Source organism: Pleuronectes platessa, chromosome 17 (genome assembly GCF_947347685.1).
Source record: "Pleuronectes platessa chromosome 17, fPlePla1.1, whole genome shotgun sequence".
Classification (NCBI taxonomy): domain Eukaryota; kingdom Metazoa; phylum Chordata; class Actinopteri; order Pleuronectiformes; family Pleuronectidae; genus Pleuronectes; species Pleuronectes platessa.
The window spans coordinates 9,976,362-9,993,878 of NC_070642.1; the positions used below are offsets into that span (position 1 = coordinate 9,976,362).

A 17,517-nucleotide genomic window follows, 5' to 3' on the forward strand; every position below is an offset into this window, starting at 1 on the left:
ACAGTGAGGGTGGTGCAAAGCCGCAAGGGCTTCTATGTTTTATTTAATAAGGAAGTTCAACTAAGAAAAGCCCTTAAGGCAGTGACGTGCTCTTGACTCACGGAACTTTGAAGAAGTTTAGTCATGAAGAAGTAAAATGGCCCACAGCCTTGTAGGCGCACTGAAACAGAAATCAGTGTCGGTTCCAGCTGATGGCTGAACTTCCACATAGATAATAGGCTGCTGCTGGTAATATAGTGAAAGCAACACCTCTACCCTGTGTCCACCAGAGTCAATGCTCAGAGCCTCCCCTCCAGACAGGAAGTTATCACCAGACCCCAGCCCCTTGACTGTGAGCGCTTCTGAGTTGAGTAAGAACTGTGATCAAAAGAAAAAGGCTGATGGTCTTGTGCACTCAGTAGACTGTATACCTCCAAAAGTCCCCTTACAGTTATAATGGCCTTATAGCTGTGGCCACACTACATTTCTCATTTCTCTCCCATTTGTTCGCATAAAGATGCTGAAAAAAAAACTACACCTTTATGAAACTACACCTTTAAACCCACTAGATCTTTTTTATTGGCTCTGCACCAAATAGCAAACACTCATCGATACTAAATCCCTAAACGAGTCTGGATTTTTTCATCAAGGTTCCCACAATTATTTAATGCAACGAAAATGTTGAACAATGCATCTCGCAATCTTAAAGGAAGTGATAACAAAAATCCCAGAATCTGCCCCTTTAACTGGATCTGCACCAAACCTTTATAGAATTTAACGGATTGGCCCATATCACATTCCTCCACCAAGTATCATAACCTCCATGGCAGAGGTAATGATGAAATGGAAGGTTGTAATACAACATGTATGAAATGTTTTTTTTCCCCAGTATCTTTGCATTTATTCATATGACACAAAAGTACTGACCAAACAAAACTGTTGCATGCACCTGCTCTGAGTATGACATCACTCCCAAGTTTCCCCACATCCCCTGGCGTCTCCTCTGCGCGGAGACTTGGGGCCATCAGCGACCACCGTGTTGCCTGGGACGCACGGAGGCGCTAGATCACTTCAAGCATCGATCCCGTCCCTGCATTGACTTGGACCCTTTTCAACCAGACGTGCTACTCATTCAAACACCCCCCCCCCCCCCTCCTCCTCCTCCCCCTCCTCCTCCTCCTCCCCCCTTCTTCGCTTTAGCCGCATGTCTCTCAGTCAGTCAGTCAGTGGCCCCCGGTTCTGCTGCTGCGCCTGCGTCCGCCTCCTCCGCCGCCGCTCTCCAAAAACCGAGACGCGCCGCCGCCGTCAGTGCGGGCATGACAAATCCTGGCAGCAGCAGTTGTGGGCTTCCGTCCGCTTGCTTCTAAGAAGATCACAACAGGGAGAGGAAGACAAGTAAAGAGTCAAAGACAGGGAAGAAGAAGACGAATAAGAAGAATAAGAATAAGAAGAGAGAGAAGTGACTCATTCCCACAACTGCCGTGCGTCGAGAGGAGCAGATGAGCCAATGGCAGGGGCACAGCCTGGAGTTCACGCGCTGCAGCTCAAGCCAGTGTCCGTGCCCGAGAGCCTCAGAGCGGGCACCAAATTTATGAAATGGGATGATGTGAGTAAACGGCAAGAGTGGAGTAATTCTCTCTTTTTTTCTCTCCCGATCGCTTGTGCACGATTTATTTGCACGCATGCACCGACAACCGGCATGCATTAGAGACATCTAAAGGCTACTCATGCAACACTAGTTGACTGACAGGGACTGGCTGCCGGTTTAACATGCAACAGCTGTAGCGTCTCTGCTGACATGTGCGCGGTTTACCGATCCACAGTGGCCTTATGTGTACATGTTTGCGCGTGGGTGAGAGTTTGGGGCGCGCGCGTGTGCCAGTGCGAGAATGTGTATTAAACATTCGAACGCCCCTCCCCCTTCACTGGGAGCCTTTTATCAATTACGTTCAATTAATTAGTGTACGAGGGCTGAACACGCTGCTCCCAGTGTTACTACCAGGCAAGACTCGAATAACCACTGTTTTCTTTTTGTTCGTCCCTTCTCTTAATATTCTATACTGGCAGTCGAGCTGTAGTGAAATGACCTTGATTAAAATTGATTGCACACTGCTGCTGAGTAGCCAGTGCAAACATAATAGTAGTAGCCCCTTAAACAGAAAGCCATGGCTGCACTGCACCTGCAAATACCACCTAGGATGGAGAATGGACATATAGCTCTTGGCCTAAGAATTCATATTAAATGCATTTTGTTCAATGGTTGCCTTTATCTCATATTCTGTTCCAATAACAGATCTTTATGTTCCGACCGGGACCTTCTGCAGTTAATCTTTCTACATCTCTACACAGCCCGTCTCATTTGAATAACTGCTGGCATTCCTCTGTTGTCTGGTGCCTGTTTACGGTGGGAGCATTTGAATATGAGCACGCTCACAACTGCTTTCATTTGCGATGAGAGAACAGCGCAGAGGTGTGTCCACCTGTGTCTGTCTTCTTCACCGTCGCCTGTGAAAGGAGAAGCGTTGTTTCATAAAGATCAAATCATACATGTTGATCACCACAGGAAGTCCTGTTTTGATCATTGGAATCGGTGCTGTTTATGTAAGTGGCATTTTGAAGTATAATTTCATGAGATCATCCTAAGAAACACACACATGCGAGAAATATGAATATTCACTGAGCTCAGGTTATTCAAGCGCAGCACAGATGGCATTAGGAGCAGTGTTATGAGAAGTGTGAGTGTGGCCAGTACAGATGGCAGAAAGGAAAAATAATTCACACTTGCAAACCTAACCACTCTGTCAATCATCAATCTTCAGCTTAAAGAAGAGAGCTTAAGTGTTTCCTTAACTTGTAATTACTAACGCGAGCTCACCTTTTCAGCTCTGGGGTTGGGGCGCTGTGAGAAGGGGTGGGCTCAGAGTGTGTGTGTGTGTGTGTGTGTGTGTGTGTGTGTGTGTGTGTGTGTGTGTGTGTGTGTTGTGTGTGTGTGTGTGTGTGTGTGTGTGTGTGTGTGTGTGTGTGTGTGTGTGTGTGTGTGTGTGTGTGTGTGTGTGTGTGTGCGTGTGTCTCTGTTTCCCATAACAGCCGTGTTTGTGTACTGCAGTTTGGACACGAGGGCCATATCTCCAGAACCAACTGCCCACCAGGCCTTTCCTGCAAAAACACACGCTCAAACCCAGACGCATGCACAGATACTTTCTCTGTTTCATTTCCCACACGCTCCTTCCTTCCTCTCTCCTCTGTATCATTTCATGGAAAGAATCACAGAGATAGACAATGAAATACGTTGTCATTAAACAAGGGACCGCATTTTCCACCTATTGTTTTAAGAGTTGCGGTCCACTCTGACCTCTCTCAAACCCAAAACTGCACATGCAACAGACACTTATAGGAAGTCAGTAAGATGTTGAATTTTTTTTCTTTGCTCCAGAGGGTGCTTTCGTTTCTCTGGCAGACGCGGTGGCCGCAGGCATTTTCTATTCGAGTTGCCTGTCCATCTGTCAGTCTCGTTCTGAGGAAAAGGATATTTCACAACTACGTTAAAGATCATTTTTCAAATTTGGCACAAAGTGTTCGCTTGAACTCAAGAATGAACTATTTTAATTTGGTTGATCAAAGGTCACAGTGTTTTTGACTTTACAAAAAAACAATTTTGGCCATAACTCCGGAATTGATGTGCGAATTATAACACTCATTTCTTATGGGATACAAAAATGACTATTTATATCTGAGATGAAAGTGCAACTTAATTGTGTATCATCTCGAATATCATGCAAAAAACGCTTTTCTGGCCATTTTCCAAAACCATAACTCAGGAACAAAAGGGCAGATTGTGACCATATTTCCTGCAACGACGACAGAGTCGCACAAACAGTGAAGACTGCACATATTGCCACACTGCTGAACATTCAGTAGAGTCAAAAAGTTGTCTCTACCGAGCGAGGTTGGCATAACATACTGCATGAACAGCAGTCACGAGTTTTTCAGGAGCTGAGTGTCTAAATGGTAAAGAGCGCTGCCAGCACTTCAGCACGCAGTGCTCGGCGGTTCCCTGTTGAAATAGAATAGAGGAGCAATCAGAAAACCTCTTGAAATGTTTTCTGAAAGTGTCTGTGTCCCCGACCTTCGTCACACAGACATGCACATACATACTTTGTACTTCTGCTGCTGCCACTTGCAGACCCGCTGCCTCTGTAACCCATAAAATACCAGGCTGTGGTTTAAACTATCCCCTGAGTCGTGTTATTATTTGTCAGCCTGAAGAAACGACACATTCAGCACGACGGCTGCTCTCTGTTATCAGAGGGAAGGACAGGCAGACATCTGAAATCCTTAGAGCTTTCGTGTTGAAGATCCCTCACGGAGACGGACGAGATCCGGAATGTGTGAAAGACGATGCTGAGTACCCCTGAGCAGATTTTTTAAATCTCGTATCAGGCCCCTCTGGTGTGATGTGCGGTGAATAGGATATTATCAAGCGCCACAGGGGAGCATTAAATCCCTTAAAGTTAAGAGATGCGTCATTAGCAGTGAGAGCAAGAAATATGCTGAGCTCAAATCTCCTCTCTAACATGTCTCCCTCAGGTGATGGCTAATGGCACACAGTCTTCACTGCAAATGTGAGCATCTTCTACCCCGGATTCGTTCTCCTCAGGGATTCTGTTTCCAACTTCAACTCAAGAGGAGGCCATCACCGCCTAATGTCTTCCCATTAATGACAGAGCCTCAAAGTAGTCGAATGACAGTAAAAAGCGTGAGCATTACGACTCCAGAGGTTGTAATCTCATCAGTCTGAAGTCTAATCCACAGCGTTGTGTGGTTTCTTTGTAAATGCAGACCCATGAGGAGATCTTGGAGTCCATAATGGCTTAATGTGGTTGTAGTGGTGGTCTTAGAGAGTTAGCTCATTAAGACAGAAAGCTGGTGAAAGTAACTGCTCTCGCATCATTAGGCAGATTCCCGGTGCTCTCAAGCCTCCTTCCCGTCCCTCTGAAGTAGCAGATAATCCATCAGTCGCTGCAGCTCGTCCACTTAGTGAATCCTTGACTTGGTTTATCGGAAATATAAACTTTGTGACATCACGTCATCCAACTCATTTATCTATCGATACCGTAAATCTCTGTCTGTCCTTCTGTCTCTTTGTGAAATGCATATCGTGAGAAACGTTCCTCTTATCTGCTTCAAACTTTGCATGTGTATGATCAAGGTAATTAAACAACACTGTTGAATTTGGTGCGATTTTGGACATGCAATAAGTTTTAATATTAACCATCTTTGAATAAACAGGTGACCAGGGAGCCATCTACGTATTATAGGTTGTTGATCACTACAACAGCACGTTAACAACAATGTCAACAACAGCTGATTCTCCAGTTCAGGGTTCTGAATACAAAACCACATTTATGAGAACTTTGAATAAACAGGTGAACGGCTCTTTGAGCAGAAACAGCTTCAGGGTTCTGTGGACTGAGTCCTGCAGTCGCTCTTTCCTTCCTCAATTACTGCAGCCGGCTTTTTACAGTTTCAGAAAGAAAGCTGCAACCAGCATAAACAAACAGCCCATTAGATATTTATAGGGAGTACACACAATATTCAGCGAGATATTTATCTGTTCAAATCTAAACTGAAAACATCGGGGCCATGGATTGTAACTCAAGGAGAGATCTGCAATATGAAGCGTCAACTCTTATGACATGCTGTATCTAAGAAATGCAAAGGCTTTTTTCTTCTTGTCCTCGGGCTCTAAGTACTGTGTTTGTGTTTGTGTGTGTTTGTGTGTGTGTGTGTGTGTGTGTGTGTGTGTGTGTGTGTGTGTGTGTGTGTGTGTATGTGTGTACGCCGCACGCGCTCGATGGTTTGAGCTGCGTCTTTTGTCATTCAACCAAGCCTGTAAAGATTGTGCAGTCATGTGAACAGAACCAAAACGATTCCTCTCGAGTCTCTAATAGATTTCATGGGAATGGTGGGTTGCCATAGCAAGGGTCACTATAGCAAATGCCTCTGATGCAGCGGCCTTTCCCTTTTTAAAATTTATTTCTTCTTTTCTCTCCTTGGGCTCATAAAGAGGTGGAGATCAGTGTGGAGCAGGTGTGTCAGGCTCTATAAACCGCCATTGTCTTATTTAGACAGTGTGAAATGATTTCAGAGCCCTAATGGTTCTCTGAAGCCCGGCGCAGACTCCTCTGCTGTCTACCAGCTCCCTGCTCAACCCTTTAATGATTCCCTACACTGCAGGACGCATTGGGTCGCGCCCAAATCTGACAGGCATGTTGCAGATGCGGACCATTAGCGCTGTCTCTAAATGCTGTGATCATTAGAAGCCTTGTGAGGTCACTTTGAAGATTTTCTTGCTCTGTTCAGCAAATGCAGTTTACATCACTTTGATCCCAGAGCCGTGGCTGATTGAGGAGCACAATATGCTTCTGTTCAGCTGCACCACAGCCACCGTGGACACAGAGAAAGAAAAAAAAGCAAAGGCTCTTTCTTTTTATAGAAGCGTCCAATAATATCTGGCATTGCCATGTAATGCCTCAGGGTCAAGCTGTGCGTGCGCGCCTGTATGTGCGCGGCTTTGAGCTGTCTGCATGTGGGAGCTGTGGGAAAGCATTTGTCTGTTTCAAGACGGGAAAGATTGAAACATCAGCTGTGAAACAACCGGCAGCTCATGTTTGCAGTAACAAGCGCTCGCACACGCGTACGCATTCATACGCCCACACTCACACACCAGGCTGCTTGGTCATTTGTGGTGATGCCAGGTCATGGTGGGGGGAAGTACCATAGAAGGAAAGGATTGTGTGCACGCTTACAACATAAACAGCACTTCCAATGTCATTGCACACTCTGGTATGCCTGCGGTATTAGTAAAACGAGAATGAGAAAAATTATCCTAAGAAATTAATTACTTGATCATAACATCCTGTGCTCATGTAAAAACACAGACGCAAGCACACACGTTGACTCCAGATGTCTCTTTTCTTGTTTTCCTGCAGGATTCCACCACTGTGACCCCGGTGACTCTGACAGTTGACCCCAAAGGTTACTTCCTGTATTGGACAGACCAGAACAAGGTGAGACATAAAACCAACAAGACCAACTCACATGTTTTGGTCTCGAACGCAAAGGTCATTCGAAACTGTCTTCGCCCTCCTGACTATTTAATTCTGAGCAAGAAAATTCGAGCAACAGCTGTTACAACTTAATAACACAACAGGCTGCTGTACTATGGATAGACATTGAGGATACAATTCAGGAAAGGTATTGATCAGAAAAACACAACACAACGAAATTAACACTCTTAAGCACAAAAAACTATTCAGCAAAATGCAATGAGGTAAACACCACAAGGTATTCCACCTGAACTGTGCTTGCATGTATGAGATTACTGTGGTTAATTGAAGTAAAGACAGAACTGTTCTTCATAAATGTGTATCCCTAAGTCCTCTGAAGCCTGCGCACTTGATGCATCAAAAAGTCTTCTCACTGAAATCATCGAGGACACTTGAATTCTTTATTCTTCCACAGTGGTTTTGTTGGTCTGAGGACTTTAAGTGAATCATGAAGGAAGTAAATCCCAGAATAAATTTAAGTGCAAGGAGCTTTAGTGCCATCCGACTTGTTAACCCCGGTGATTCACTGGGGGAAAACACGAAAGATACAAAGTACTTTCGGTTTTGAATGAATTAACGACCCAGCCTTCTAGTTTGTTTTGTGTGAACCTGAGCAGGTGTCGGTTCCACAGTATTTGAATTGTGTTGTCATGTTTACACAGAACGTTGTTTAAAACTATCCAACTTTATCCTCTACCACTGTCATCTGATCTTTTACTGATTTCCATGGCAACACCACGTAGCTCTGTTCTGGCCATATTAGGTGCACATTACAATTATCACACTTAGGATTGTTAGAAAAGGATTATAAAGTAACCTAGGAAGGGTCTACAGACTCTTTTTCATTAAAAAAAATTATATTTAACAGCGTTGCAGCCTTTGCTAATCAATAAATCAGTAAACAAATAACGCATATTGAATAGCCAGAATGGGTATCACGCAAAAACTGGGAAAGTTAAGTGTTGCTCTGAGGCCTCTCCAGACATATCCCTAAAACGAATTTCATTAACCATCTGGAGAAACCAGGAGCACTGGTAGCTTTCCATTCGCTGAGCATTATTATCTTTGCAACTAACGCACCAAACACAAGTCTCTGCTGTACAGAATGTGGCAGTGCAAGAGCAGCTATTCAGATTAGAATACATTATATAATTTTTTCTTGGAATAATTTAATCTATGCATGACTTAACATTGAATCCACTGCAACCTGGCATTAATTGAGCCCAAATGGAATTACACACTTTGCCTTTGAAGACGTACTGACGTGATGAGAGCACACAGACTCATAAAAGATCAAAGATATTTTCGTTTGGTATTTCCAACATGATGCGTGACAGAACGATTGTCTTGTGTCTTTCCAGTTTTACGTTGACATATTTTGAGTTTCAGTTAGCATTACAGTTACACTGACTCATCTTTCCTCCTATCTGTTCTGAATTAAGCTAGTGAAAGAGCAGTGCTGAAAAGGGAGACAGACATCTGAACTGCCGCACCTGCACCAGCACTTAATTTGACACCTGTGAGAATATTCCATAGTGCATTGTTTTGTTTTCTTTGCTCCAGTTATGGGTCGCATAATAACAAGGAACCAGGTTGTGAAATTTAAATCACTTGATACGATCAGGCTCGGTAAATCAAGCACTTCCCAGGAGTTTGATATTGAAATTGTGTAGATTTGCGAATTTCAGTTTGTTCGTCATTCCTTGCTCCTTTCAAGGAATGACTCCTTTGTATGTGTTTAAAGCTTGAGTACATCTCTGCCTACCCAGAGAGCTTCTATTCTTAAAAAAACAATCCAGCTCCAAACTGCTTTGACGGCCGTAATGTGCTTCTGTTCTATTTGTGTGTATAACTGTATCAGCACCGGCAGTCAGAGGTAGACTAATTAATAGCTACCATTGATTTTATGTTTGCCTAGATGAGGGTATTTCACTGGAGCCATGCGAGAGCATAGACAGGAGTGCTGACCGAGACTTTACCTCTGCAGACACACACACACACTCATCATTTGTGTGAGTGTACAACTTCTGCTGGTTTTCGAGAAAGAAGAGAGCTTATTATGTTGGCTCCACAACACTAAATGAATACACTGTACGTGGAGAAAAGAGGTGCTGAATTTAGCCAGAAAAAAAGAGACAAAATTCAATGAACACTTTTGCTTGCTGTCGGTGTATATGTGGAAAAGTGTATCTCTGTGGTCAGAGGCATCCAGCATCCAGTGTGATTCTCCCCAGAGAGAATTGAAAGAGGCCCTTTGGCATCAATTCGTCATTATTTCCTGTGCCTCATTCATATGGTGAGGATTTTAAAGGATGAGGGATTTGTCTGTGTGGGTGTTTACATGTGTGGGTGTCTGTTCTGTCTCTCCGCATCGAGAGCAGTGCTGCTGCACACATAATAACTCAAATTGATACCAAGCACAGCCCCGGACAAAACTCTATTAGGGCATAGAGGAAGGCACCCGCTATTTCCCTCAGTGCCACAATCAACAGAAAAGTGTGTGTGTTTATGAAGATGTCTTGCCCTGTGTCTTTGTGCACATTTATTCATGGCGGTGCCGCACATCTGTTCAGCAGACCAATTTAAACAAGCTACGATGCTCTGTCCAGTTGTTATGTGTGTGTTGGTTGGAGACTGGGCCTGATGGCCTGCAGAGTAAAAGCATTCCTCAGATTCTTCAGGAGCACAGCAGAACTGTAGCCAGTGTGCCCGCTGCGCTAACTTTCAAACAGACATGGTCACTGATGGAGACAGTTTGTACAGCTCACTGTGTTGTCAGTTTGACTATTTCCTGGAGACCTCGCATGAGCATGGTTTCTCCCTGATACACTATTTATTCATTATTATATACTCTTTATCCAGAATCAATCTTTTAATGACTCATGCTGTAAAACATGCCAATGTCATCAATCAGATTACTTTGGAGTTGACAAAATCTAAACAGACCTGCTGCTCAACCTTGACTTTAACACTAATGACTTACAGCACACGTTTGCTGATTGACTTGGAATGACATTATACAGGTTTTTATACAATTCTTTTATAAACATGTATCAAATCTACTTTTTGTTTCTTGACAACACATTCAGTTACATTTCACAAGCAGGAGGTAAAGGTTTGGTTGGCCGTGCACATCAGCAGTCATTTGTTAACTTTAAATCAATCTCTATGAAAACATGAAATCAATGAGTCACACAGTCTGTGACAGAGTAACAGGTTTTTGAGCTTAAATATCACCCTGTAGAATCAATAAACAATTAGTGATGTCTAAGATATTCTGTCTGTCAGTGTTGGGTAGCCAGCAGTAAAATTAGCCTAAGGTTTCCTCTGTGTCTAGTTCCCATTGACTAAAGGTATGGTCGGTTAGTTGTTCCTAATCTTATTTATTGGCCATCGCAGGTCAATTTATATCATTCAGACTGAATGACATGATTCGCCAGCGCACCTTTCTGTCACTAACCAACTGGCCTGCTTGCACGCACCCTGCGTGTTCTGTCACTGCGCTTGACCAGAGTCTTCAGCTGAGGAGACACAACTGAGGTAGAGACGATAGCAAGTGAGTCATGGAAAAGTCTTCGTCTCACAGTTGTCAAGAAGTGTGCGTTCATGTGTTTTGGGGCCATAGCTCTGACGAGCGGGACGCTGGGAGGGGGTGGGACGTATCGGGTGCATTTCTTCAAAGTGTAGCCTGCTCTTGCTAGCTTTTCCAGGATTACCGACTCAAACTTTAAACATTTACATTTTTTGGGACTTTAGCTCTTGGACTTGTGTTAGGGCTTGTTTTATTTATAGTAGAGACTTTAGACGTATTTGTAACTTGCAAGGGACCAGGGACTATGTTGGCATAAAAACTTTTAGATGCAACTGAATACCATTATTTTTTGTTTTGAAACAGGTATTAGACATAGATGGGAAAGGTGATATAAGGGCTATGCTGTTTATCCAAAGGTTTGTCTTTTCCATCTTGTGACGCGTTCCTCTGTCAGAGTCTGATCCAGCTGTGGATTTCAGCCATGTTTTAAGGTCAGAAAGACTAAGTTTAGTTTTGATGGAAGCAGAAATGTGATGTCAGATCTGTTTAGGCCTCCTGTTCTTTGCTGTTACTTTCTGGCTCGCCTGTAAGTTGATGACTCAAGTCTTTAAGAGTCTTGTACTTTCATCCAGATTTTTTTGTTGACGTTGCAGTAGGCTATGCTGACAATACGACCTCTGCTTCAGAAAGGTGGTATTCTGTTGAGGACCTGTCAGAACTCTGACATGATACTTTTATTGATTCCTGATTGCCCTTCAGAGTAATCGAGATTACTTAACTATGGCAGCAGCTTGGGAGATGAGCGACGACATTCTTGATCAAGAGATAAGCTTCATTGGATTTTTCACTTCCTTCCTTCGAATGGTGGATGCTTGCGAAAAGAGAAGCTTGAACAATGCTACACTTGTTGGAGATATAAAGTTGAGGAAGTTGTTGAAGTTGATACAGTCTGAAAAGTGAGTAGGGATTACACAGTCCCTCATTCCCCCCTGTGGATAGAAACAGGTGCAAACAGTGTGTATTTGACTGTGAGCTCCACCTCCATGTCTGCGCACTGCTGTATTTTTAAACTGGGCACTGCTATGTAAACTCCCACAATCATAACACCGTGTTTGCATTTGTTTGGTTCAGAGTCCATTTGGCTGGCTTTTCATGTTTCTGCATTCTCTCTTCTTCACATTGAAAGAACCCCCCCCCTCCTTCCAACACACACACACACACACACACACACACACACACACACACACACACACACACACACACACACACAATGTTCAAACACTTCCACAGATGGAGGAGCAACATATGTGACAATTGATTATAATGTAGATGAACATTACACCATCAATAACAATGAAATGATAAGAGTGTGTTTCAATACGTGTGTTACGACACAGTGAGCTTTTTTTTGGACATATTCTCATTCGAAATTAGGGGGGTACATTTTCAACATATATTGTCATATATTGTAGAAAAAGTCAGTACAGGTTGAATCATTGTGAATGAAACATTAGTTCAATTCAGAGGAAGGCACATTTCCCACAGCTATTGCATTACAACCCTTTTAGGTTGAGAAAGAATCCTGGTGGGGTGCTTTCCCTTATTAAAGCAATAATTTAAGAACCAGGAACTTGAATACATTTCTAGGTTCCTTGTTCATGGTTTTGAAATAACGCTCCTTTGTCCAGTTTTGGAACAGTTCAGGATCAGAGAATCTGAAATGGGCATTTTAATAGCTTTCATAACATTCCGTCAGTGACACATTGGTTGATTTGCAAAGCTTCTAATTTAAAATATTCACTCCCGTTTGCAATGAACTGGTGAAATGAGGCAGCAGTAACCAGCCTGACTGGTTTACATGACGTGATCAGTAATCGCTACATCTCCCCTACACTATTGTTGACAACTTCACGTATCTCAGTTACAGTGCATCTCATCACACCCATACGCCCACACACAGTCACACGTGTCAGCACCTACACACACACTAACATTCCTATAATGACCAACCAGGAACCGATGCTTCTGTCATAGTTTAAAAATAATCTCTCCTCCTGTTGGTGGAGTCTGCTTCAATGGGAGGAGCCATGAAACACTGAGGGGTGGACGGACTCAAGTCAAATTAACAGCCTTTTGGTTTAGTTGCCTTGGTTGCCATGAGACAGCACACACCTTGGAAATGTCACAATGTCTCTCAGCCTCCGCTTTTATTCTGGAGATTGTTGCTACTTTCCAACTGATATCATTGTATCCTTGTGTGTACGTGTGTGTGTGTTTTCATTTGTTTGCCCATTTGTGCGTGTTCCTCTCTAGGCTGTGGTTATAACAAAAGGTTAAATGCGTTCCCTCGGGGGATTTACGTTTGAGCTGTGAGCAGTAAGCATACCGCCTTGAATGATGTTCAGAGGTGAAAGACAGCTCACCCCAGGCCCAAATCAGACTCAGCTGCTGTGTGTGGGACATTTCTGAATGAGCCTGGACCTAATGCAGAACGTGACTAAGGCTGTTTTGGTGTTAAACATAAACCTAACACACACTTGATTCACGTGCACAAGTCAAAACACACACCCTTCCTATGCTCTGTCGTTGTGGAGTTCACACATCTGTTTTCTCCAACACAGCAATTTTCTGTGATTACCGGCTGAACGCTCCTCCACCTCCGTCAGCACTATATAGGAGGGAGAGACAAAGCATAAATCTGCAGCCAATCTACTAAAAGTGAATTGTGACCTTTGCCAAGTCATAGCTTGATGGGCCTTATTTCATCTGTGTGAGAGAAAAAAATGGAGGGAGACAGATGGAGAAACAGAGAAAATTATGAAGAAATCTATACAATGATGATCGCTGCAAAGAAAATTAACAATTTTGAGCTTGGGTATGGTTTTACTTGCAAGCTTTCAAAGTCACCAAACATGAGGGTTATGGCAGTAGCCATTTGATAAAACTTGGAGTGTTATGTTAAAAAAATCCACTAAACCTTATACCACTTTGACATCTTGCTGCCATTGTTCAAATTTTCAAAATGTTCCCTGTCACTGTCCCAGTTTTAGTGCTGCTTATGTCAGATGAAAGCTGTGACACACCAAATTATCACGAAGATTAAACAGCCCTGTCTGAGAATAACTAATTATAATTAATGTTGATGAATGATGTTGCCTTACTACTTCTAATTTCAAGGGCGGTTATGTTTCTTTGAATAATTTAAAACAAGGAATTTGGACGTTGAGTACCATGGCAACATTCAAAGCCTCAAAGCCTTTGAGTCAGTCCTAGTCTACAAGGCAGCAAAGTATTGAACAAAGAATGTCTGGATAGGCAAACTATAGAGCAGAGGACAAGAACAACTATGACATTAGAAATTGCAGTTTTCATTTATCTTCATGGAGCCGTGGTTTTATTCTGACAGTGACGGTTGATGGCGTTAATGAGCAAGAGACAAGCTCTGTACTTTAGACCCATTAACTGGTATTTTAAAAGCTCTGTTGCATTTTGACTTTACCTTTGCAGCTTTGGTGACACATTCACTTTATATGGAGATCTCAGGTCACAAAGTGTCATTGAGCTCTGTAAGTGTAAGTCAACCATAGCACTATCAGGAACAGTTTTCTGTTTGAGCCAATCTTTTTTTCCCTTGAGTACCACGAAAAAAAAATTGCAGACAGTGAAATAGCTCTGTAAGGTGCTCAGACAGTACTATTATCTGCAGTGGATATCAGCATCACAGGTGAGGTTCAGTCTTTACAGTGAACACTGAATAGCTAGCACTTAAATAAAAGGTCAGGGGCAGCGTTATTGATATCAGTCTCAACTGTCTCTGTACAGAATCCTTATAGATGTTATTTATTGGTAGTCTGGAGCAGGAGAAATATGTTGTCAGTGAAGCATTTAAATATTATGACAGTCAAACCAGACACTCTATGTAATGTTATTTGGGAACGGAACACGTGTGTACAACAAGGATAGCTTTTTTCAGTCTTGCAGTTTTTATTAGGTGGCATTAACAAAAGCTTGGCTCAGAGCACCAACCCTAAAACAAGAAAATGTAAACTGTTGACCTGCTTTTCAGCCGAGCAGAACTCGAATGTAACACTGGCCTATATCTATATGTGGGGACTTGATGTTGTAAAGCAAATAGCTTTTTTTTTTAGTGTCAGAGGCAGAAAAAGAGAGGTGTTAAAAGAAGAAAAGCGTTGGATTAGTTTTTCCTGGGTGACTTCAGAAGGCTTTGTTTGCACTTGAGTCAGTCCTGGATTTCTCTCTGTATTCTGATCAGGACTTCTTTTCCAGTGCTCTGTGCTGGTCTGTGCGTAAACAAAAACACGCTCCAACCTCCACGGAAAACACATAATGAAACACAGTGGAGGAGGTGAAGGAGGAGGGATTTGGTTCTGTTTATTTCCTCCCCTGAATGACTAGAGTCCGCTCACAAACGTTGGAGCTGAGGATCCGGAAAGAGGGTTTTTGTGTCCATTTAGAGCCTCTTGGCTACTTACAGGCTCTGTTGCTGCCAACGTTGTTCGGCATGAATCTAAAGCTGAGCCTGCCAAGGTAATGGAAGTGACTGGCTCCGACTGGCCTGCTCAGAAGAGGAGCTTACGCATTCTGAATTCAAGTGATAAGCTCAACCAATCAAATGACTTGTAAATGATGTTGATGGTGCAGCAGCAACTGAAGGGTGACAGTTAATACAAGCCCACAGTCTGTAACTATGGGGATGGACAGGGGTAAGATAAAATAACAGGAAGACCAGGAAATAATAACTGCAATACGATTAACATTCAAAATATCCAGACCCCTTTCTTTTTTCATATGTTGTTCTCACAACTTTTTCACACCTGGATATGGGGATTGTCTTTCATTCTTCTCGGCCGATCCTCTGGAGCTCTACCAGGATGGATGGGGCTCATCAGTGGACAACCACTTTAAGGTCGCCCCAGAGAAGTTCAAGCCATTGCTTTTGTTGGGCTACTCAAGGACATGTGTTTTCCTGAAGCTACTCCTGTATTTTCCTGGCTGTGAGCCATAATGTGGCCATTGTCCTGTCTAAAGGTGAAACCTCAGCCCAGTAGAGGCCCTGCGTTCACTGGACCATTCAGTAAGGACATCTCTGTACTGCTCCCGATTAAGCTTTGCCTCGAACCTGATAAGTCTCTCCTGTCACTACCTCTGATTCTGCATCAACAAGCAACATCATGCTTCACCATTGGGAAATGGTCAAGTGATGAGTAGTGCCTGGTTCTCTTCCAGACAAGTTGCCTGGAATTTAGGCTAAACAATCCAGTCTTAGTTTCATTAGACCAGGGAATCTTGTTTCTCATGGTCTGAGAGTTCTTTGGGTGATTTGAATCTGTCTTTCACTGAGGAGAGGCCTCTGTTTGACTTCTCCTTCATAAGAAGTGTGCTGTAGTGATGCATCCATTTGGTTTCACTCACCTCCTCAAAGGACTTCTGGGCTCAGTCAGAGTGACAAGCAGGTTCTTGGTCACCTCTCGTACCAAGACCTTTCTACTTTTGATTGGCAGGGTCCTGGTTGTTCCAAAGTTCTTTCATTGAAGAATTATGGAGGCCACTGTGGCTCTTCGGAATCTGCAATGCACCAGAATATTTTTGTAGTCTTCCCCACATCTGTGCTTTGACACAACCCTGTCTTCGAGCTGTGCAGCCAATTCATTTGATCTTATGATTTAGGTTTTGGTGTGATGTATATCAGAAAGAATGAAATGGAAAAAAACATCAAGAGGAGTGGGAGGTACCAGAGCTTAAGTTCTACTCTAAAATCTAAAAATCTAAAATCTTAGCAACTAGATAACTCCTTTGTGAGACCGTGAAAGAGCACTGATTTAAATCCATATTGTTTTGCAAAGAGAGAAATTTCTCTTATTAAGTTCACCGTCATATTTACTCCTTCAGTGTAGCAATCATCGCCTAAACAAACTGTTGACTATGCACAGACGGATGTTTAAAGGACAACACCGGTGTAATTTCAATATCCTCCTGTCACCGTTATTAGTTCTCATAGTAAACGTGTCATGTTCTTACCAGTAAGAAGCTACTGCCTTTTCCTCCACTCTATGTTTGTCTTATACTCTACCAGTCATTATGGGTTCAAACTCGTCATCGTTTGGTATAAATCACATGTTTCATGTTGCTGACGTGTTGTTGGGAGACGTTTGCCTTGAGGGCTTTCTGCCAGAGAGCCTTACTGGCAGAAAGACTTGCTGACTTCAGCTTTCAATCACAGTTTGGTTGTTTTTGCAGCAAAACTGTTTGATTAGGGTTTGGGAAAAGATGATGTTTTGGGTGAAAATAAACCCTTTTACAATGTTATCACATGCAAAAAAACATTTACCATCCGTGCACACAGAGATGTCTCTCTCTCATGTGAACACTTATCTCTCAGTCTTTAGTCCGTGTACATGTCCCTCAGAATCTGTTTCATGCGAGAGTGATCTACGTGGGCGTGTACATGCACCCCTCTTACCAGCAGAGACTGGATTAATTCTTTGAGAAACCCAGTTAGAATAATCCATAAAGTACTCCAGTGAATTTGCATTGTGAACTATCATTAGAACAGTTTTTTTTAATAAATTGTCACAGATTTTATAATATATTAAAATATTTTTCATGAAAACTCTGTAACACAGAGTGAGTTACTACCAACAGAAAGCTCGTCTTGTCCAAATCAAAGACGCTCGGTCTGACTTCAGAGCGAAGAGGATAATTAACCTTCTAGTTTTCTTATGGGTCCAGGTATTTATAACATTTATTTTGCCCTATTACTGCTCCACTCGTTCATTGTGTTGATTCCTCTCATCTGACTCCATTCACACTTTGACATTGAATGCTCAGTATGACTGAGGTGCGAAAGAGAGGCTTACCTTGGACGAGGATGACTTA

At 42.8% G+C, this 17,517-nt stretch overlaps 1 protein-coding gene across 1 annotated transcript in view; it reads left to right on the forward strand.

The window, feature by feature from the left end:
- Nucleotides 1–1,248: 1,248 nt before the first annotated feature.
- Nucleotides 1,249–17,517, forward strand: part of LOC128460288 (1-phosphatidylinositol 4,5-bisphosphate phosphodiesterase beta-1) — a 105,162-nt gene continuing 88,893 nt past the window's right edge. Inside the window, exons 1-2 of the mRNA XM_053445405.1 lie at nucleotides 1,249–1,585; nucleotides 6,972–7,049. Coding sequence (XP_053301380.1) covers nucleotides 1,487–1,585; nucleotides 6,972–7,049 — 177 coding nt within the window. The 5' untranslated portion in view covers nucleotides 1,249–1,486. The remainder of the gene's footprint in view (nucleotides 1,586–6,971; nucleotides 7,050–17,517) is intronic.